Source organism: Mus musculus, chromosome 4 (assembly GCF_000001635.26).
Source record: "Mus musculus strain C57BL/6J chromosome 4, GRCm38.p6 C57BL/6J".
NCBI lineage: Eukaryota > Metazoa > Chordata > Mammalia > Rodentia > Muridae > Mus > Mus musculus.
In genome coordinates, this window is record NC_000070.6 from 95,678,369 (window position 1) to 95,702,764 (window position 24,396).

Genomic DNA, 24,396 nt, shown 5'->3' on the forward strand with positions numbered 1-24,396 from the left:
CATAGTGCATCTTACTTCGGCTATAGTGATTTTCAAGCTCATCTTTTCTCATCACAGACTGAGAGCTAGTTCACAGGCAGAGCTAGTTCTTATCTCCATGCAACAGATACCCCATGAAGAGTTTGCACTTCATAGTCACTCAGTAGACTTGCTAACTTAGTCAGATTGTCTAGTGGACTTTCAAAGGATATGTGGATTTTTACCTAAAGGCCATAAGTTTGGTGCTGTTTATGAATTAGAAAATCTCAGAAATATTTTCTTTAGATTTGTTCTTTGGTTGAAATTGAAGAGGTTAGCAATATGTGAAATGAACCACAGAATCTTGGAGCCAGAATAATGAACTGCTAATAAAAACACCATGAATCATCGATGTGATCCAGTCCCCTCTCTTCAAGCTCTGTATTTCTCGAGCCAAGGGAAATGATGGTTTTCTTTAGAGACCCATGTAAGAAGGTCAGCAACATGGCCCAGCAAGGAAAGATTCAGGCTACCAAGCCTGTGCCCTGAGTTCAGTCTCTGGGTCTTACATGGGGGAATAAGAAAATATACCCCAGTAAGGTGTGCTTTGCCAGTCACATGGTCAGCACTATACTACATGCACACAGAGAATCTGCCATCTTCTCTTGTACAAAGTTATTGTTCTCTATTCCTATCAGCAGCTTCCCTCAGTTTATCCTGCCTTAATTATTCTATAATTTATGTTCATCGGTTTCATAAAAGTGAAAAAGAAAACTATGCTCTCAACTGAAAAACTTTTTGCTTTCTAACGTTGCTTATTTCACTACCCACACACATCCTTTTCGTCCCCAGACAAAATTTTCCTTTGTATCTCATATTCCTCTTTGTTCTTAATTTCTGGTTCATTGAACACTATTCTCTCAGCTTACAGATCTTTCCCTAAAGTAATTCACTTAGTAGTGTCATCGGTTTGAGATGTGCATGGGGTACACCTCTCAGACTTTTAAAATCAGTCAGTCTAGCCGCCTTGTGGGTCACTGGAGTGCCGTGACCCCACATGATAGGTAGTGGCATCTTTTAAACCTGCCATCGACCATTCACATCTCTGTTTCTCCAGTTGCTTAAGTTTATGAGATGGTTTGTTTGTTATAAACTGCTTTACAAGGTTCAAAAGAAACAGAACTGGTACACAGGGGAAATTGAGTGAATTTTGGCTTGTGTATTTCCCCTCAGATCTGGTTTATAAATAAGCCCTAAGAGTAGTCTCAATTACAAAACCACATGGTGATCCTAGGGGAAATTGTGAGAGGAGTGTGGCACACAGCAAGTGCACTTTTACCTTTTCATATGGCTTCTCACATAAGAGGCCCCACAAGCCCCTTCTTGTAGGTTACTGGAAAGATGGAGCAGGCAGCCTTCTCTCCAGCTGAGTGTTTTTTATTTACACGTTAGCAGAAACTCTGATTCTTCTTTGTCAGTGGTTTTGTTTGTTTTTAAAATGAATCATCGAAGAAGGCAGCATGCATTAATAGTAGTTCAATTGTGAGCCCCGGTTCAACATGTAGAACAGATTGCCATGCAGGAACGAAGTGGCTATTTATATATGCAGCAGTAGTTAAAGAAGATGTCAGGGATAGCTAGAAATTCCATGAGCATTTAGCATGTGTTTCCCAGCCTTCAGAGAAATCCCAGGATGCTGAACACACTGCCTGCATTTCAGGGGTATAGTATAGAGTAGGAGACAGAGTGGCCATTTAGTAGTAAAGGCTAGTGACAGGAAGCACTGGCGCACAGCAGAACACGTCAACAGTCCTGGATCAGATTCCAGAGGAAGTGGTGCCCAAAGGTGAGGCGCTCTACCAAGATTTGTACTTTGAGTACTTGCCATGGCGGTGGGTATCTAGATTAAGACTTTGTGTCTGGTGAATTTTGGTGTGTGATGTTTATTTGTGAGGTTTATTTTAAATAATCAGGTTTATAAAAATTGTTTAAAAGAAGTATATCAAGTGTGTAAGAGTGCACAGGTGTTTCTGGTATGTATAACCAGGTCCACGCTGGCACTGATTTCCAGAGAGCCATTCAGAATGATATACATTGTCAACACCAGTGCTTTTTGTTGGACACGTGATCCGTAACACTGCTCTTGTACCATGTTTGTGAGATAGGTGCTACAGTTAGCTCTCTTCACCAGTGGGGAGGATGAGCAGCAGAGGATGCCGTGGTAACAACAGCATCCCCATTTGACCCAGACCCTGTGCTAACTGTGTAACACCTTTCTGTAATGGCAGGAGCCAGTTATTCTGTCTCCCATCTAAAGCCTAGAGCAAGAAATGGGTGCGCTATTTGAAACATATCCTCTAAACTTTGTTACCTGGCAAACAGCCTTCCCTTTTTTAGGACACTTCAGCAAAAATTCCGTAGTATGTGTAAGGTAGAGTTGGCTATTTCTACAGTTCTACATAGATGCCTTGTGTTCTCCACATTTACCAGTTTACCTGTTGTGCGGATAGTATGTTCTAGGGGCATTTGCATAGTGGTTGCAGACTTGGACTTGAAAGCAAAGTGAATGCAAATGCCATTGTCAGACATTACTGTGTTCTTAACCATGTCTGACAGTTCAGTTCCAAGGTCAGAGAAGGAATACCAGCTGTGTTGAATGGCTTGGTCACAGAATTGGCTGTGGTTTTGCCTTGAGTGAGAAGTTTGGTTATACTTTTCTTCTAAATAACTAACATACTTTTCCCCAGTGTCTGGACCTTGATATCTAAAGCACTTAGTAAACTAAGCTTTAAGGACATTTTTATATGTCTTTACTTTTTCTTTACATTTTGTTTTCTTTTTATAAAAATTATTCAATTCATTTCCTTTATTTCTTAAAGACAAGGCATTGTACTGGCTCTGAATCTTTAAATGAGTCACCAACTGGGATGCAAAGCTGATTTTTTTTTCGGTTCCAGCTCTGTCATAGTTTCTGTACACAGCAGAGTAGAACAGAGCGCTCATCACCAAGTGCTCCTGAGAACACAGTTCTAGCTTCCGAGAAAAGATGGACTTTTTTCTTTATTTTCTATTCATGAGATTATTTATATTGATGAGGATTCCTAGCTCAGACGATGTTTATTGGAGCATCTTTTTAGAAATTAAACAGCCTAACAGCCTATGGAATTAAACTCACTGGGCCACATGGAAGCACACATATTTAAATCTATTCCTTCTTTTCCTCTGCCAGGAATCGTTTACCACACACAATAACATCCTTTTATTAATGCCTTCCTTTTTTTTTTTTTTTTTTTTTTTTTTTTTTTTTTTTTTTTTTACTTTCCTGTATTCCTAATCACTTGTTTTAGAATAATTTTGCTGTTTCTTCAGGCATTTCATACAGACACGTAAACTTTAAATATGTTTATAGCTTCTCAGTTCTTTATTTCTCAATGAGAAAGTTTGGGGTACCATTGGGACTGACAGATGATGAGAGATGGAAATTATTCACATTAACCCATTCACTGCTGTTGACATACACCAAATTATTCTATAACAGAATAGGCCAGGGAGTTGACATTGGAGCATGTAAATTCTCTTTGGGCTAAAAAGTGATGTGTGTTCTCAGTTTCTGGGGATCATACTGGGGCATGGTGATGTCTGTGAACCTGCCTCAGTGTCAGTAACCAGCATGCTAGGACAGACCCTGTAGAAGAAGTAGAATATAGGACCCTGAAGACAAGGATTTGGAGTGATAAATCTCTAGATGGTCACTGCAGGCAGCTTCTGATTCAGGAAGCCATTGCAAGCCTCGGTTACTGAGCTGTGAACTTCAGTTCCTGCAGGAGAGGATCTAAAAACATGGCAAACCTATGGAGCACAGCTGGAGGTTTCAAGAATGGCTTCCATTACTGAGCACAGCCATGAGCCTTCAGTGGAAATCCTTGACCTTGTAGGTCTGCTCCTTCCTGAAGAGGTCTAGGGTAGAGAGAGAGAGAGACTCTTACCTCTCCACACGCTCTGAGGCTATGTTCACACAGCCTACACATTGCTTTCATTGTACTTACCCAGCGCAGTATTTGTTAGATCTGTGATTGAGTCACTTGCAGATTTCTCTCTTCTGCTGGCCTCTCAGAGATCAACAAAGCATGCGAGTATTAATATTGATGATCAAGTTGACAAGATCTAGGACTACCTCTAAGGCGATATCTGGGAACCCCATGAGGGATTGTCTAGATTAGGTTAGTCGTTGGCCTCACCTGTGCCTGTGTGGGACTGGACTAGTCTCCTCCATAGGAGAAGGCACACCCTAAAAACGTATGGCACCATATCCTGATCTTTGATCCCAGATTCCATAGAAAGGACAAAGCTAAATGCCAGAGCTCAGAGTTCTCTGCTGCCTCAAGTTCCTGCTTGCGGATGAACTTTTCCTTGAACTGTGAGCCAAAATAAGCCCTTTCATCTTTTAGTTACTTTTGTCAAAGAATTTATCATAGCAACAGAAAAAGTATTAAGACAAATGATGGCATCTACCTATTTGGTGTATAAAAGTGCTTAAAAGATATGCATAGGTATTTATTATAGGCAGGGGAGAGAGGAGGAAGGAGGAAACCAGTATCTTCTCTACGTGTGAAGAACTCAGCAGGGAGGTTTTACACCTTGAGATGTGGGTTGTATGTATTGTGTTGTTTTGCTTCTAACTTTTGCACATATGGATCACCGGCCTCACCTTAACCCACACCACCTCCCTCTTCTCCCAGGAACCAACCCTGGATCCTCTGGAAGAACAGTGAGTGCTGTTAACTGCTATTCCATCTCTCCAGCCACCTTTCGGCATTTTTTAATGCCAGATTGCTCTGAGTGTCCTTGAAGCCATTTGCCTTTCCATGGTTGCTTTTTACTGTTTATTCTTAAATCTTAATACATTGCCTTTATAACTAAACTCTGAAAATAAATATTCGTTTCCTTTTTTATTTAACTGAAACAAAGTTGGGTTTAAGGAAGACAGTTAGGTATTCTTAAGCATGAAGGTTGAGAGAAACAAAAAATGCTCAGAAGACATTAAGCCACACTTCAGAGCACTGGTATAGAATTTTCAAAGAGTCCCTGAAAGTAATGGCATCCTGAAAAGTGGGAGAGCCAATTTCCCCTCCAGGGAGCGTCTCATTGTTATCCATGGCTATAGTGTGTTTCTCCTTCCTGAATACCTTAAGTTTTACCCGAATGCTTCTCTGTAAAAAATGTCTCAGTGAACTGAGACATCTTATTTTCTTTTTGTTAAGAAGAATAGAAGGGGTAAAGCAGTAGATTGGGACATTCTAGGAGGAGGGCTCAATCCCCACTATGTGTTTTACATGCACAGATGCATACAGACAAAAGAAGACACAAAGGAGGTAAGCAATGGAAAAACAAACAGAACATCAAAATTACTCTTCTCTTTTCCATGTCAGGTTTTGCTTTTGTAGTGTCTTATGAAGTAATTTTCCTTGATGATCCTGAGTGAACATCCAATTAACAAGAGTCAACTTGATAGCATATGTGTCGTGTGTGTGTGTGTGTGTGTGTGTGTGTGTGTGTGTGTGTTCAGGCACATATGTGCCATGGTATGCATATGGATCAGAGAATAAGCCATAGAATGGGCTCTCTCTTTTACCTTGTGGATTCCAGAAATGGAATTTGGGTTGTCAGGCTTGGCAGCAAGTCCCTTTACCCACTGATGCATCTTTCTGGTTCTCAAAAAGACTTTATTTGATTAGAACAAGGTTTCAGGGTCTGCCTTACTCTTTCCTAATTAATTCAAGTGACCTGTCCCACCTTGCTGAGCCTCTGTGTCCTTTCCTGTCACATGGGGCTACAGTACAATATCTTCTTAAGGTTCTTGTGAGGTTTAGTAGCCTCCACAACCAGACTCTGCACAGTGCCTTGCATAGGGATTCCACCCTTCTCAGCCTGTCCCCTGTGTTTCATATTACCCCACATTAGCATCATTTTTGTTTTGTTTTGTTTTATTTTATGGCAAATCCAAATCCATAAACTGAGAGGATTTCATCCAGATTTTGGACTATTCGGTAATAACTTCTGATCTTTTGTTTTTGACAGTGAGATGTCTTTCTCTGAGAGCATGGGAAAACTACCTCAGCTTTTTTATGTAGTCATGACCACATTTGAACTGTTACCAGCAAGTCTAACTGAAAAGGCAACTCAATATTGCCCTGTGCTTATATTATTTTGCTCTGTCAGGAACCTGTCAGCAAGTGTTGATGAAGTGCAGAGCCAGTAGTAACAAGCGTGCATCCTGAAAGCTCCCTAACACAAGCAGCCGCAGTCGGTGCAGTGCTATTTCTTCCCAAAGAAGCCCCTCTTGTCTCTTTGCTGATGTCATTAGTGGTCCAGCCCCAGTCATTATATCTCCCCTAGAGCAATATCTTCAATGCTGCTAATTCAGTCTTTTGTATGCCTTGAACAACACAGACCCATCACAGGCCTGTGAAGTACCAGAGGCTGCAGCCAGGAATATCTTGGTAATTTATCCCCATCCTTACCTCTAATTATTCTGTTGTTCACTGGCTTGCTCAATTGAGACTCTCCAGGTTCTACATTCCCCAAGCAGAGAACAAAAGGTTTCCCTTGAGAGTGGGGCCTGGCCCTGTCAGTGCAGTGAACTGTGCATAAATTATGCAGCACTGTGGCTGGCTTTCTTTTCATAGTCTTGCTGGAGAAATTCCGGAGAAAGACCAGGCCCCTGGAACTGGGCTGGCTTATTCTTCTGAGGTTGCTTTGCTCTGAGTGTATCTGGAGAGCAAGAAGCACCCCCTGCCCCCTTCTTTTTGCTGAAGCTGCTTCAGGTTCTTCAAGAACTACAAGTGTGTTTGGTCTTTTTTTTTTTTTCCTCACTCTCTACCTGTCTAGGAAAACACAGCAGGTGCCCGCTATTAAGCTTTGCTCCGATTCCTTCATTTGACCCCTCCAACTAGACTAAACTGGCTGGGCTCTCCTTTCTGCTTTCTCAGTTATCTTTACCTCTATGAGACTGGCGCACTACCTACTGCACTAACAAGGCTCCTTTCAATTAGCCTTACTTTAAAATAATATGATTTTTTTATTAAGTCTTTGAGAATTTCATACAATGTATTGATCCTATTCACCCCCAATCCCTCTCCCTAACTCCTCTCCGATCTTCTTCTGCCTCCCTATCCACCCCAACTTTGTTTAGAAAATATAACTCATAATGTGTTGCCCCCATATCCTTAGGTGTTGGGCTTAGAAGCCCTTCACTCTCTGTCCTAGAATATTGACTGGCTTGATCTTGGGCAGGCAGCACCCATGGCATGAGCTCAGGAGCACTGTGGTCCCTGCATATGCAGAGGCCCTTTTCAATGTAGTCTTCCCATGCTTCAAGCTACCCCCACTGTCTCTCTTTCCCTCCCTTCCCCCTCTTTTTTCTCTCCCCTTTCTTCCCTACCTTTCCCCTCACTCTCTTCCTCCCTCTCTTGTCTCATTTGTAGATGGATACTCCATTGACACTTCCTCTTTTATACTTTGGCCAGAAGTGAGTTTCTGCACCATCTACCACGATCCACTGCCCAAAGAAGTTTCCCTGGTAAGGGCTGAGGGCTGCACTAATCGATGGATAGACAGAAATGAATTTAGAGGGAAATTTGATAGCCATGTAGATAGTATACAAGGATAGTGGTAGTTCAACCCTGGAACCTGTGAACTTTCCAATCTGGATTAACCTTATGTTGTTACTATTTTGGTTTATTTGTCTATGTGCATAGGATATGTTGTTTTGTTGTTTGCTTTGCTTTGATGAGATCCCCACAAAACTAATCTTCAGTCCTTATACCCTGGCAGCCAGAGCTCTGGGATCTGGGTTGAGAAGGAGCCGAGGGCTGACTTGCAATGCCATAGATCCTTACTTATTCTCTTTCAGGATGCTTTTACCCTTAACCATCTTCCTGCTGTGTGGTCCAGCTATATCTCCCTGTAGACAGTAAGGATGCCTGTCCCTCTCAGACCCTCTGGGAGTGAAACTCAGCCTCTGTGCTTCCATTCTTGTTCTCTCTTACTTCCTTGTGAATTTTTGTCTTGAAGTAATATTGAACGGTCTGCAATATGTAGAGATCATTTTTCTTCCCTTTAATAAAATAATGTGGTAACACACTCATATGTCTTCTGTCACTCAAGCATCCTTGAATGTTGCTCATATGTATTTTTTTGCACGTAAAAAATTGAATTCATTGCATGTCATGTCGACGTTTGTGAGCACAGCCTATGTTTTCTATTTGCTGTAGTGCTGTTGTTTGAATTTTGTTACATCTTATCTTAGCTTTAGCAATAAAGTAAGGAGCTATTCTGGAGTCCAGAGTACTTCAGAGGGGCCAGTTCAGTGAATGTTAGACTTTCTGGTACAACCACAGGGACTTCTAAAATATTATTGGAAGGTTGGCTTAAACTATTTACTCAGTTGCTCTAGTACTAATAGCCCCACTAAAGGTTTCTAGTGTTGTTCTGGTAAATTTTGTTTTTCTGTGAAATTGTACTTTCGTCTAAGTTTCCACAACTGCATAGTCTTGCTCATGTTATCCTTTGGCTTTCTTTTTCTGTCAATGTTTGCCTTCTCTGTGGTAATAGCTCCCGTTTCCTTCTATGACATTTGTTACTTTTAGCTTTCATCTCTGCTTCCTCTCTTTTGCTCATCATGTTTTCACATTGACTCACTGAGTTTTCTTCTCAACCTCATTCTAATCTTTCAGTTTTTCATGATTTTCCAAGGTTTCTGATTAGGTTGTTAATTTTCAGGGCTTTTCCCAGTGAAGCTCTTTATTAAGTACCACTTACACCATTTAGTGCCTGCCTATAAAATGCTTTTTTCCTTTCTCCTATACAAATATGTAGAAATTGTCCAACTATATTCATGCTGTTTAATTCCACAGTAGAGGTAATTATAATTCATTTTTATCATTTACACAATTCTTCAAAGTACTAGAAGGACAATATCATATTTCAGAATAATTATTTATGTTTTTTTCATTTTTGCGAGTTATTATTCTTATATATTTTCTGTGTTTGTGAATGTGTTGTGAGCAAGTGTGACGGTTCGTGTGAGTATGTGTGCACACGTGAGTAAAGACCAGAGGTCAACCTCCTATGATATACTAGGTTCCATCCTCCTTACCTTTTTGGAAACAAAGTCTCTTTGGGCTAGAGTTCACTGATTAGGCTCAGCTGACTGCCAAGTGTCGGCCTGGCAGTGAGTCCCCAGGGTCACCTGTCTTTGCCTAGCCAGTGCTTGAATGTGTAACATTTAAAAATGTTGTCTGTCAAGACCAGTGAAGTGCCTCAGAGGGTGAAACTGTTTGATGTGCAATGCTAAAGGTCTGAATGAGTCCCCAGAATGCACACAAAGTGAAGAAAAGCTTTCTCCCGAGCTTTACATATGTGCTGTGCTAAATGCCCACCCTCATGTCTACCCAAACATTATATTCGTTGAGTGCACAATGATAAAAGTAAAGAAATAGAAGCTGCAGACGTTGCTCAGTAGCTGTGAGCTTGCTCTGCTTTTGTAGAGGACCCATGTTACGTTCCTAGCACCCTGTGATGGACAGATCACAAGCTCCTGTAACTCTATAAGATCTGTAGATACACACACACATACAAGCACACACACACACACACACACACACACACACACACACATATACATAAATAAAATTAATAAAAATAATTCTAAAACTAATTTTAACATTTAAAAGTTATATCATAGTTTTTATGAATATATTTTAGAAAAAAGAACTATCAGATTGAAAAATATATGCTGGAAGTATTTACTTTACTTCTAAGGCTATTTTGAATTTTCTCTTTTTAGTAAGTTGTGACATTGATGCCATTCTTTTTCTGTGTAATCTTGTAGTATCTGACTTGACCCTTGTTTTCATTTTAAGTTTATATTGTATCCTTCACTTCTGTTTATTCGGTGTGGGTTTCCTTGGCTTCACTGGCTTCATTTCCCCCTTTATGTTCCTTTATCTCTCGTGACTTTTTAGGGTTTTGATGAGCTCTTCATTTCCACCAGTGACTGCACCCTAACTCTTTTGTAACCAACATGAAACAGAAAGTAAGAAAGGTTAGTCTTCCCCAGGGGACAGCACATCAGTCAATTAGTTGTTTAAGGCCAAAAGATCAGTTCTGAAAACATACATACATGCATACATACATACGTACGTACATACATATATACAATACCATTATTCAGTCTGAGCACATAACAACAATTAATGAAAAAAGACCATGAATTTGAAGAAGAGCAAAGGAGGGTATCAGGGAGGGCTTGGAGAGAGGAAAGGGAAGGGGGAATGGTATCATAATTAATGAGTAATTTCAAAAAGAAGATTCTTTGAATTCATTAAACTTCTCATCTCCCTAAAATATGAGAAACATCTCTTTAAATGAACAATGTGGTCTATTTTATTTTTTATACTTTTTAATTTTATTTTTTCAAATATTACACCATTTATTCTTCCATATATCACTCCTCTCTCTCTAAATTCAAGGCCTCTTTTTCACTAATACTTATTGCATATATATATATATATATATATATATATATATATATATATATAACTTATATGTATATTTTCAGGGCTGACCAGTTGATGTTTTATTTGCTGGGGAAGACCACATCTTTCTCTTAGCTTTCTTCAATTGCTTATAGTTCTTTGTGTAGGACTGAAGCCGCATAGGTGTTTGCTTGTTCACTTTGGCTTGTCTGTTGGCATTGTCCTTGTTTAGCTCATGCTTGGACAGTCATGTTGGTGAGACTTTATCTATTTAGCTACTGATGTTACTAGGAGACACAGTCTCATAGTAAACTCCCTGAGCCTCTGGCTCTCACAATCTTTTCACCCCCATTTTTCCAATATTCCCTGAGCCTTAGGCATATGTGAGTGTTTGTAGATCTATCCCTTGAGACCAGACTCCATACTTTGCTTTTTGATTTGTTTTGGTTTTCTTTGTTAGTTGTAATGAGAAGTTTCCTTGTTGTGGGGTTAAGACTACATTTTTCTATGGATATAAGGAGATATGCTTATTGACTGTTGTTAGGGATTATGTTGATTTAGTAAATTAATGGTTGTAATTTCTCATCCAACAACAATGACTTTACTAGTAGTGAGTAATTTCTGGTATTAGGCATGGATTCCCTCTTGTTGAACATGTCTCACATTTAATCAGAGAGCTGTTGATTACCACCAAGTTAGTGTGCCACTACTGAACACTTAGGGTTATCATGCCATGCTGGTTGTTGATGTGGTCCAGGCATCATTCCTGGGTAGGATCGTTGGTAGCTTCCTGTCTTTGGATGCTTGCATGATGCTTTCTGCTACTGTGAAAGCAAGTCCTCTGGGAGTGGACATTCGGGTCAGTTCCAGCTCAGGGCTCTCTCTGTATCCTGTGTCTGAAGTGCTTGGTGTCTTCAGCAGTAGAGACTTACCTTCCACCTCAGGGTAAAATTCATAGGAAACAGTAATAGGCTGTATGTTTAGGGAGTCTCTTAGAAAGCCTTAAACAAACACTTCAAAAAGGGCTTCTGGTGTCTGGTCTTGCGTTTTTGGTTATGTGGGCTTTGGTGGAGGCAAACTGTCAGCTTTGGGTATTTTGATACAACAACACAGACTAAGACATGCCCCCTAACTAATTTTTTTACTTTGAAGGTTTATGTATATTTTTTCAGTTCTAAGCCTTCCGTTGGATTTTACTTGTATTACGCCATGCCTGTTATGCTTCCAGAAAACTCCATATTTACAAGCTTTGTTTGCATTATCATCACCTGTTTAGATTGAATATGCTTTCATCTATATGTAGACATACATCTGCATAGATGTATGTGTTTAAGCACATACAAATAAATGTGCACGCTTATATGTATACATGCGTGGAGAAAGGAAGGTGATATAAACAACATAAATGTTTACCAGTCATGTTATTCCTCTTGCTGCTCTTTTCTATGCTGACATAGCTCCTCTGAACCAGTAGGTAATGTGTATGTTTTCTCAAGCATTGTCCTCAGAAAGCCGATGTGAGTAGTTTACTTTTTAAAACCCTTGTATGCTGAAAATGTTTTTCTTTTCCTTTGAGAGCTAAATAATATTTTGTCTGGGTGTAAGATTCTTGGATCAATCTTTCTTAGCAATCTACATTATTCTTATGTTTTCTGCATTCCAGGGATATAAATGAGTTTTTTGGGGTTTTTTTTTAAGCTTGTTTGGGTCCTTCCGTTTTGTAAGCAACTTAGTTTTTCTGTCTGGCAGCATGTGTAATTTTCTGTTTAGTCTTGAAATTTAAGTATTTCCTGGACTTAATGAGAATATTTAATCCGCAGGATTAAGTTTTGCCTTGGCACAGTATATGAAGAGCCTAGTACTGCATGCATTTGCTTAGAGTATGTCCCTCATCTGTTTTGTCCATTGTTCCTTTCTAGCCTTTAAAGATCCCTTCTGGCATTCCTGTAACTATCATGTTAGGATGCTCTCTCTGACCCCCACCCCTTGCTAGTCCTATCTTTCTGTCTTTCCTCCTTGTTGTAAGACATTTCTTCACCTGCTATTCCAAGGACATTGCATTGATTTCCATCCAAGCTGGTGGTAGTTTATCTGTAGAAAACTTAATATCTACTATTACCATTACTACCTGTGTGTGTGTGTGTGTGTGTGTGTGTGTGTGTGTGTGTGTTAGTGTTAGAAGGCACATGCATTTGACATAGCTCACTTGTGAGACATAACGGACTACTAGTTTGCATCACTTATCTTCTTCCACCTTAATGTGGGGTCTGGGAATTACACTTAAGTGGTCAGGTTTGCATAGCAGGTGTCTGCTGAGACATCATGCTAGCCCAAACAATTTAAACTTTAAAATTTAATTTTGAATTACTTTGTTTTTTTCTTCTAAGATAATTTTCCATTTTTCCCTCCTCATCTCTTGTGGTTTTTCATTGAAGTATTTTTCAAATAGCTTCATGATTATTTTCTTCAAAGGGACCTGCTTCTCTTGGATGTTTTAGATGTTTCTGAGTGACCTTACTCTCTTATATTTATTACCATGCCCAACTCTAGGTACTGTGTTTCATATTGTTTTGCATTGTGTTACTTTGATATACCAATGGATCTATGCTTTTGATATTTGTATGCATTTTAGAGTCCTTTGGCATAAGAAACTCCATAAAAAATACAGCACTCCTGTCCTGACATTTTGGCTGACTTTGAGGGTACTGGCCAGCAGTTAGAGGCCCTGGAGGGCAGGTTGCCCAGTAGAATACTTTGGGGGTTGTCAACGTCTTGATTTTAGTAGAAGCTTCCAGGCAAGGTACACTATTTATTCTGCCATTAGGACCTTGTCATTTTTTCACTGATGTGATACAATTATAACTTTCTTCTAGAGAGTCACTGAGAGCCTGTGATCTCAGATGTACTGTTTAAATATTGCTGATTTTGCTGTAGCAGGGGCATCCCAGTAATCGCTGTCAATTGATTCTAAAGAGATTCGAATGAACAGAGAAGTTGTACATGGTAGCTCATGTCCATAATCCCTGTATGCAGGAGGCTGAGGCTGCAAGATGCCCACGAGTTTCAGGCTAGCCTTGGCTATGTAAGTTCCAGGCCAACACACACACACACACACACACACACACACACACACACACACACACACACACACCACATGGGGGGAGGGGGAGAGAGAGAGACAGAGACAGAGAGATAGAGAGTCACACAGAGGGAGACAGAGACACAGACATACACAGAGAGAGAAGTGGGGAGAGAGACACCCCTAAATTGCATTTTAATAAGCTATATATAGAATGGGTTTTCAGAGGAATTTATTTCCATAAAACTTCCTGCCTCCTGTTTAATCATTTTCTTCCAATGAATACTCTGTGGCTAGTATTCATATTTACATATTTACTGTAAGAAATAAGCATTTGATTTCTTTTCCTTGTTAATGAAGAAAAATACATTTGGACTAATTTACTTGTGTTGTGAGTTAATAATTGCTCAGCTGCACACTATCACCAGGTTTCAGTTGTTGAACCTAATCTTCACTTATGTGGCTCGGGGGAAGATTATTTCCTCTGAGCTCTGGTGGATGGTTCTGCTCTCGGCCAGATTCTCAGCTCCCTGATTCTAACTGATACAGGACAATCTAGGGGTGTAATCTAAACATGATGAAGGTGATCCTTTTCATTTCTCTGTTACCCTCCCCATTAGCTACCTCAGCATGGGTTCCTCATGGGGAAAAAAAAATGAAGGTTCAAGAAAACAAGCTAAAACACACCAAGTATCTTCAAATTTAGACCAGTAACCGGTTGGCCATCATTTCTGAGTCATTCTTTGCCTAATTGCAATCTTGAATCATTGCCCAAAACTTAAAAGGAGGTTCTTTGAACAATGCAGGGGTAAAAGGATGATACTCCACTGTCAGGCACAAGAGAAAGGCGGTAAAGTCAGGCAGCCATGACAACCTCCCTGGGATATTTAGATTTATAGATTACTTGGAACCTTAAAGGAGGGACCATGAGTTTGGCTTTGGGGTCAAAGCAAACTTTCACAGGGCAACAACACTGAGCTGGAGTGTAAGGAAGACGATGCTTACCAAGTGGACAAAAATGAGGACAGCAGCAGCTGTAGTTAACTAAGATGAAACTTACTGCCAAAGTAGAGGTACCTGAGTTTCTGGATGTTGATGGGAGTTAAGCTGAGAAGAGCTATCCCATGTGCTAGGGGTACTGGAAATAATCCTTTGAACTTATCTGTTGTTCATAGGTTTGTTTATTTTTTCCAAAAATCTATCAGAGCCTCCAAAGGTTGAAAATTCTGATGACATTCAAGGAGATGTTAGGCTACTCCATACTTGAGAGCTTATTTCATAATTAGCTCTTACCTTCATCCACTGGATGAAAATGGATCCACTGTGAGAAGGGGGAATGACCTTGTTTAAATCAAGGACATAGGTAGCACATATATATTGTTTGTACTGGTATAAGCAACTCTTTACTGTTTTTCTGCCCCTTAATACAACCTGACATGTTCTGCCATCTGTGATATATCAAAAAAATATTTTTTTAATTAGGTATTTACTTCATTTACATTTCCAATGCTAACCCCAAAGTCCCCAATACCCTCCCCTCCCCACTCCCCTACCCACCCACTCCCACTTCTTTGCCCTGGTGTTCCCCTGTACTGAGGCATATAAAGTTTGCAAGACCAAAGGGCCTCTCTTTCCAATGATGGCCTACAAGGCCATCTTCTGATACATATGCAGCTAGAGACACGAGCTCCGGGGGGTACTGGTTAGCTCATATTGTTGTTCCACCTATAGGTTTGCAGATCCCTTTAGCTCCTAGGGTATTTTCTCTAGCTCCTCCATTGGGGGCCCTGTGATCCATCCAATAGCTGACTGTGAGCATCCACTTCTGTGTTTGCTAGGCCCCGACATAGCCTCACATGAGACCTATATCAGGGTCCTTTCAGCAAAATCTTGCTAGTGTATGCAATGGTGTCAGTGTTTGGAGGCTAATTATGGGATGGATCCCCGGGTATGGCAGTCTCTAGATGGTCCACCTTTCGTCTCAGCTCCAAACTTTGTCTCTGTAACTCCTACCATGGATGTTTTGTTCCCAATTCTAAGAAGGGGCAAAGTGTCCACACTTTGGTCTTCGTTCTTCTTCAGTTTCATGTGTTTTGCAAATTGTATCTTATATCTCGGGTATACTAAGTTTCTGGGCTAATATCCACTTATCAGTGGCTACATATCATGTGAGTTCTTTTGTGATTGGGTCACTTCACTCAGGATGATGCCCTTCAGGTCCATCCATTTGCCTAGGAATTTCATAAATTCATTCTTTTTAATAGCTGAGTAGTACTCCATTGTGTAAATGTACCACATTTTCTGTATCCATTCCTCTGTTGAGGGGCATCTGGATTCTTTCCAGCTTCTGGCTATTATAAATAAGGCTGCTATGAACATAGTGGAGCATGTGTCCTTCTTACCAGTTGGAACATATTCTGGATATATGCCCAGGAGAGGTATTGAGGGATCCTCCGGCAGTACTATGTCCAATTTTCTGAGGACCCGCCAGTACTAAGGTCAAATCTAAGTGGATCCAGGAACTCCACATAAAATCAGAGACAGTGAAACTTATAGAGGAGAAAGTGGGGAAAAGCCTCGAAGATATAGGCACAGGGGAAAAATTCCTGAACAGAACAGTAATGGCTTGTGCTATAAGATCAAGAATCAACAAATGGAACCTCATAAAATTACAAAGCTTCTGTAAGGCAGAAGACACCATCAATAAGACAAAAGGCCACCAACAGATTGGGAAAGGATCTTTACCTATCCTAAATCAGATAGGGAACTAATATTCAATATATATAAAGAACTCAAGAAGGTGGACTCCAGAAAATCAAATAACCCCATTAAAAAATGGGGCTCAGAGCTAAACAAAGAATTCTCACCTGAGGAATACCGAATGACTGATAAGCACCTGAAAAATGTTAAGCATCCTTAATCATCAGAGAAATGGAAATCAAAACAACCCTGAGATTCCATCTCACACCAGTCAGAATGGCTAAGATCAAAAATTCAGGTGACAGCAGATGCTGGCGAGGATGTGGAGAAAGAGGAACACTCCTCCATTGTCGGTGGCATTGCAAGCATGTACAACCAAAAAAAAAAAAAATAAGGATAAATGTCTGTTGCTTACTTTCAAGTTAGGCCTTAGTAAAATGATACTACATCTGTGGAGCCTACCTTGATACATTCTTCCGCACTATGTAAGCATCCACTCCTAGCACTAGATTGTAACGTATTTTCTCATGTCTCTTAGGGTTAATTGTTACTGTAGGAGTTTATATGTAATTGTTTAAGGAATGTCTGTCTCCCCAGTTGAATTTTCTGCTTCTGGGACAATAAAGGACTAGGTCTTGTACATACTACTTGCCACTTAAGGCCTACCACAGCATCAGGATTATAGTAGCCACTAAAAACCAATCAAGTGAACGGTTATGTATCACTGAATGAGTTGCATCAAGACTTTGTCCCATGGAATTGGTCTTTGCTTATCCTTAAAATGGTATTACTATGATTTCCTTGGTTTTGCCACATACCTATGGCAATGTGAAGATTTTTTAATGTTTCTATTCAACAAGGATGCTTGATAGCTAAACATACATTTGCATGAGGTAAGTACTTGTGATACAGAGACAAGAAGTAAACTTTGTGATATAAAAAGGTGTCTGTTTTAGTGGGAGGGGTTGAGAAGAAATAAGCATAAAGCCACAGTAGTCAGTCTAAGGCCAGGATATGGCCAGATATATACATAGAGAGACGCTTTTGGCTCAACGTGTTCTCTTTTGGGGCTTGCTGAAGAGAGACAGTCTGAGCTAACTTATAGTAGCTAACTAGGAATCTGATGCATAGTGAGAAAACCATTCCAGGAAGAATAAATAATGAGAAGTGAGAAAGAAAGGCTAACTACAGGGGTGTACCAACAACTTAGTACTGCGCAACAGAGAATTCAGTGATGGGAGTGGCCAAGAGGCAGACACAGACATCTTACAAAGAGTTCATGGAAAAGTTAGAGGTTTATAAAGTTTGCAGTGGGCAATATATGGAGAGCAGGTTGAAAAAATATAGGTAGTACCTAGGAAAAAGCAGTTATTAATTACAGTGTGATAAAAATGACTTAAGATATGTAGACTCTGGGCATGGGTGTGAATGCCTAGTACTTGGCACACATAAGAATCTGAAGTTGATCTCTGGCACTAGCAAAATATGCATGCATGCATACATACATACAAGAGTTTCATCTTATGTTAAAGTTAAGAGTTTGAAATGTTGAATCAGGATGAAGAAAGTTGGGAGAGCTTTAAACTGTAAATGATGGCACAGATGCAAAGAAGTATACAAAAACAGTGTTTCATAGAGGTGAGGTATTTTTAAAGAAGAATTATAGAATATTAAGGGTGACGTTGTGAAATGAAGCTGAAAGGAAAATACCTTAGAGTATTAAGATATTGATTGTGATTACAGTGGCATATTATTTCCTTTATAGCAGACATTAAAAGAAGTATTTCTACAATAGAGAACTTCGAAGATGTACAAAAGTAGATGATGCTAAGAATCCTGTGACTTCATCTCCACTCCTGTAGCCAGTAGCCCAGGACCATTCACTTCCTCTTCATGTGTTATTTTCATACAAGCCACAAATACCACATCAGTCATATACATAGATATTTGATATGTGAATCCTAATGATAAAGAACTATTTAATATAGGCATATCAATATTACATTTCAACTTGAAAAGTTTACTCAGTGTCATCTAATAGCTAATTAGTATTATAATTCATAATTATCCCACATGTTTCAAATATTTACTTACTGTGTTTGTTTGGCCAGAAACTATGTATGACAGAGTCTGTTTTGAAAGCAAAAGGAGCTAGCATTCATTTCCAGGTATATGGAGAACCTGTTATCTAAGCAGGGACACATAATTATTGTTTCCTCTGTGCCACCACAGTACTGGAGACCAGGGCAGTTACTTGGCAAAATATGAAGGAAGTTTGTTCACACTGTTGCTCTTGCCTCTCTCCAATTTTTCTAGGTCTCTCTGCTCCTTGGTGTGCAAATGGACATACTCAGCAGAGAAAGGTTGGGATGACAGCTTCTGGAAGATGATTGGACTGGAAGATCTCATTGATGATAATTACAGCAAAATAGGTAAAATAATAGAAAATCCAAAGTACAATATATCAGGATATTTGTGAGATTTTTTTTGTTTGAATTACATTATAGATAATCTATTTTTTTCAAGACTAGGGTTTTCAGAATATATCAGCTGTGATATATTCTTTAGATACTACTTTTCTGACTTGTTTGAACTGGGTATATCTATATCTATGTCTAACATAGACATAGACATAGACATAGACATAGACATAGACATAGACATAGACATAGACATAGACATAGATATAGATATATAGTGAAGATATGTCCTGAAATAGTGTATCTGTCCTGGTCCTGACTCAGAATGATGATGCATAAAGCAGTTAGGAGTAACATCATCAAGAAGGCACATGGGGATCATTCCAGAAGTAGGAAAATGATCTCATGAATTTGGTTCAAGAAAAAACACAAAAGAACAATAGGAAAAAATAAAATTGAAGTGTCTAAACTAGCAGAATCAGAAATGAGACAAAAGGCAGGATGTAAGCCAATGCTTACTGAGCCACAGACTACCAATCTTATGTGGCTTTACCTAGATGGCACATATCTGAGGGGCTGGTAGGTATTTAGCTGGTGCAAGTTTCAGTATCTGGTAAGCATAATTATGACACATTAACCTTTAGCATTTATATGGCCATTTCACAGAATGATGTTTATTTTGTATAATTACTACTAATTATTCTGGTAAGTAATTGCTAGTTAGGGAAGTGGGCACATATGCTTGAATAGAAGTCCCTCTTAATTTGTTTAATGTGCTGGCTATAGCATTATGACAAGATCTAGAAGTATATTGGATTATGAAAGATATCTCATTCCTCTCTAATGGAACACAAAAGAAGCAAGCAGCCATTAGTGCAATTTTGTTGAGCTCTCATAAGTTCTCAGCAAGTAAAAAGGAAGAATCAAAACAACCTAAGGGGCGGGGTGGCTAGAGGTATGACTCAGAGGTTAAGAGCACTGGCTGCTCTCCCAGAGGTCCTGAGTTCAATTCCCAGCAACCACGTGGTGGCTCACAACCATCTATAATGGGGTCTGATGCCCTCTTTTGGTGTTCATGGAAACAATATACTCATCTCCATAAAAATAACTAACTCTTTAAAAAACAACCTAAGAGTTGGTTTTGGAGGCAGTATAACCTCACTTCTGTTACCTCTTATTGACTAGCACGTATTAGCAGACCCTATTATGCAATCAAACTGATTTAAAATGTAATATTTATTGGGTGGGTGGTCATATGCCCATCTATGTTCCTATTGAAATGTGAGAATTATGATTTTAAATTGGTAAACAGCAAGTGACATTTGGTGAAGCTTCTGATCTCCATAGTTAACTATTGTAGACTTTTCTCTGGTGGAATCTTCATGATTGCTCTATGAAACGCTCAAGTATATTAGAAACAAACATGCAGAATTCAAGCAAGCACCTGCACGGCCAGTCACGGTATGCAATCTGTGAGCTGCTCTACCTCCACTAGCTCACCCGAGACAAAGAAGCAAAGCTAGAATAGTGAGCAGAGTACTGCGCTGGGTCTGTGGCTCAGCCAAAGCCACTTGAGAATCTGAGCTGGTAGAAAAGGCTCAGAGCTTGCAACGAGGGAAGAAAGTAGAAAGCTCATCAACTGACGTCTAGGTCTCCAGTTAGGTGATTTATATTCTCTGGCCTCAAAAACTAGTAACTTCGTGTTCCTATTTTACAGATAGGAAGTCAGGTTAGATTTCTTTAACCACTTTCAAGGTTTACAGTTTGTGTCGGGATGTTTCTTGTTTCTTTGGAACATTCTACACTGAGAGAGTTGATGTAGTTCTACAACTGGCCTCTGCTGGGGTTAGCACTAGAAACCACAGTACTCAAACACTCAAAGCCAACTTAAACGAGATTGCAATAAGCACCAGTACCTGGTCCAGGGTGGGAAAAGGTAGAATCTCTCTGTCTGAGGAGAGTGCCTGTGGGAAAGAACGATCCTAATTCTCCTCCCTCTATATCCCTCAGGCTTTGTTTCACACAAGTCAGCTTGCTTCTAGGTGAGCATCAGAGGTTAGAAGAAGCTTCTAAACATGAAGATAAGTTCCAAGTTAGCCAGCATCACTACACTGTACCGGAACACAGATTTTCACTTTAGTTACTTAAGGCATTGTGAAAATCAGTGTTACCCATTGTCCTTAAGATGTTTACTAGGGAAAGCTCCACAGAATGAAGTGATGATCTGTTTACATGTCTTGATTCCTTACTAGACAGCAACCTTGTTCACATAGCATTTTGTTGTTTACCCTTAGATATCCCATCCTAGCCTGAGAATGCTCATTGTTGTATTGGGATTACTGTGTCATGTGATTGGTGAGGGGTAAACTGGTATTAGGAGATTAGTGCTTCCATCTTTTAAAAGCTCTAGATTTAAAATGACTGGTTTTAATAGCATCTGAAGTGACATGGTTCTACCTTAAACTCCTATTTTTTATTATGTTGACATTTTCTTCTTTTTCTAATATTGTATGTGATACATGTTCAGTTAGTATGTTAATTCTTCTAGTAGAGCAAGTTACAAAAAATATTCATTAAAAGTCCATAATGTTGACCTAGCAGACGTTTTCCAGAGTAACTTTATTAAATATTTGCCTGTTAAGTTAATGGATTTTTAATAGATGTCAGAAGGAGACATATTATGAACTATAATTTGCTGGACACAAATTAAAACACAACCATTTATCAGAATTAATTGTATGATGTTTCTTTTGATTTTCCTGTCTTGTTAGTTGAGCTTGAAGCTTCAGTGTGAACACAAAGCTTAAGACTTTCAGGAGGAGACTTTGAGTTTTTCTGGAAGCTTCCTCTGATTCTTCAGTTGTTCTTGGAACTAGGAAAGATGAGTCTCGGAAGTGTTCTATCAAGAATTAAGCACTTCTCATGGCCTCATTGCCCGTCAAGATGTGGGCAACCTAGCACAAAACCTTTTAGCAGATTTGAGCATCGAGTGCCTTGTGTTTGAGCATTAATACAATTACCATAATTTTCTCCATGCAGAGCTTTTAGCCAAGTCTTTACCAGCCTTCTTTGGCTCAGGCTGTAAATAAATGCTTTCCCTGAAAACAGAACACCTCAGCATGGGAGAGTCTCATGGAGGAATGCTCTTGAAATAAATTATTTATGAAATATAAGTTAGTGATCAAATGTGATATTTAATATGGTGTGTCTCAAGGACAAGGCACAAATTGTTATTTGGTCAATTTGGTTATGGGACATCGTAGAAGGTAAATAAAATAATTTTATGATTTAAAAGAATATAATAGAAAATGTTCTTAGAGACTGTTGTTTCAGTGTTGTGAGTGATGGAGAAAGCATAACCCACTGTGTCTGCCCAGCTTCTCACCTCTTCTCCTACTCCCTTCCTGGCATCTTTCTGTTTCTTTCTTTTTTAAGTAGGGGATTATCTACCCAAAGTCCAATAAAATGACTTGTGTCAGTAAGTTCTGACCTTTTGTTCCAGGCAAATCATTCCCAGGTCACCTGTTTAATCCCAAACATCTATCAAAGGCAGGCAGGAAGGAAGACCTCAGCAGGGGGACAGATCCTTCGGAAGAGAGGCAGAGTCCCACCTGTTCTAATCGATTATCCAGGCTCCCTTCCAGAAAATCACAGTTGCCTTTTTACTTCCTGGGAAAAACATTTTATTGTTTTTACTGGAGGAGGCCATGTTTTGAAAATTATTGGACCAGCATAACTAAATTTCTGAGAGATTATTTACACTTTAGAGTTGTATTATGTCAAAAGACACAGTGTGCTAACGTTTAGATTGTTCATTATTTGTGATCAGGAAAGCCTGACACTTAGCAAATGCAAGGGCCAAGCAGAGTTGCTGACTGTGAGAAATAGGAGCAAAGACAAAGCACATGTGGAAAAAGATCCGTGCCAGAGGGGAAGGAGGCTGCCATTTTATTAAACTGGGTTTCTCTGCCCAATGAGACCATATTTTAAGTGCCATACACTGTGGGCAAAATCACATAGCATAGTGTAAATACCGTTGAAATGCATGATGAATGAGTCAATATATGTCTGGATGAAGGACATCCTAAAAAAATATCTTTTCTTGTCTTTAGTTATGTGAAAAGCTTAATGGAGTTCTTAACAATTCTTTGAAGCAAAGGATAGTTCTAGGTGATAGGCTAGATTTATTTCACAAAGTCAGTGCTCACAGCGATCCTCATGAGCATCTCCTACTTAAGAAGGGACTCCAGGCAGAACAATAGCTGGAGCTAATGCCAATCAGTCTTTTGTCTCTGCTTTCAGATATTAGGTTCTTCATGATACTGATCCACCCACTCATGCTCCATGTAGGAAGCTGGCACACAGAAAGGAAACATCTAGTTTTATTTTTCTGGTACAAACTTCATTCATTTGACTTGCTTGACTCATGGGCTGAGACAGACCACTGGCTTGAGTGTAGGTGGCCCATGAAGAGACCCATGGCAAGCCTGTCCTGATGCTTTATACAGGATGCAGCCCTACCTGTTTTACATATCCCTAGAGTTATCAGATTTTTTTCAACAGTGAATACTATCAAGATTTTCAGTAAGAGGGCAGGAGTGATTTCAGTTCCCAGCACCCACATTTGGCAGCTCACAACTGCTTGTGGTAACTTACGCTCTTGTGATAGCCAACACATTTGGCTTCTGAGTTCACTTGTACTCATGTGCACATATTCCATAATTTAAGGTGATTTAAAAATCATTTTTTAAAAAAATTATATTTAATGTGTGTTCCCCAGTACTATGAAGAAACACTATAAGACTTATTGATGATGTTGGTAGTGATCCAAGGATGTCTTCTCAAGGGGTAGTACTGGAAAAGTGATTGAAATATATGAGTGCCCCTTACCAGGAAAAGAAGGAATGCTTCTACAGAAGAAGGGACAATATACGTAGAGGCATGGAGGAATGGAAAAGTGGAATGTCATCAAATTGCTGGATGGGGTAGGATAGAGGACAGAGGACTGATACCTTGTAGGACTTGAAGATGGGCCACTAGTAAGAGCCTCCACATAATGGTATTTGCGTCATTGCTTTTAAGATATGATCAAATTACTATTTATGCTAATCTGCAAATAAAAGGGAAGGAACAAGGAACACTACGCATGTCTGGAGCTTCAGTGAAGATGAGTGTTTGATTATGTCCTGCCACCATTTGTTCTCTGTAATCATGTAGAGTACCTTCTTTCCTGTCTGTAAATATCTGTCGTGAATTGTGAAGTTTAGAGTGATCTCAGATGTCCCAGGGCATGGTTTTTGCAGCCTGTAGGAATGTTGGTTCTTATCATTTTTAACTGTGCCCTGGCATCCTGTACAGGATCACTCCCTTCCCAACCTTCCAACACTGCACATCCACCCCTTAGGTTCCCAGAAATACCATTTCAGCTATTGTCCCTTCCAGGAACAGCCTCAGAGAGCTAGAAGGACAAGGGAGCAGTGATGACCACATCATGATGTGATAATGGCAAGTAATGGTTTTTAGAAGCTTTTTGGGTATGCACTGTTCCTCCCTACAGTTTGGCATCTGGAAGATGATTGGAAACACTCAGAAATAAGGTTAACCCTCAAGATTCCTCCTTCCTACTAAAGAGTAAATAACTATTAGAGGAAAGGAAAATAAGGGTCTTATTCTAGTACCCTCAATTTAGAGATAACAACTG

General features: G+C 39.6%; 1 protein-coding gene across 25 annotated transcripts in view; it reads left to right on the forward strand.

The window, feature by feature from the left end:
- The window catches only part of Fggy (FGGY carbohydrate kinase domain containing), a 369,460-nt gene that overhangs the window by 120,889 nt on the left and 224,175 nt on the right, over nt 1–24,396 (forward strand). For all 25 annotated transcript variants that reach the window (XR_001784213.1, XM_017320430.2, XM_017320429.1 and 22 more), the window contains one exon: nt 18,592–18,707. Coding sequence is in view for 24 of the 25 variants with exons in the window: in XM_017320430.2 (XP_017175919.1) it covers nt 18,592–18,707 (116 nt within the window). In the remaining variant the exon portion in view is untranslated. The remainder of the gene's footprint in view (nt 1–18,591; nt 18,708–24,396) is intronic.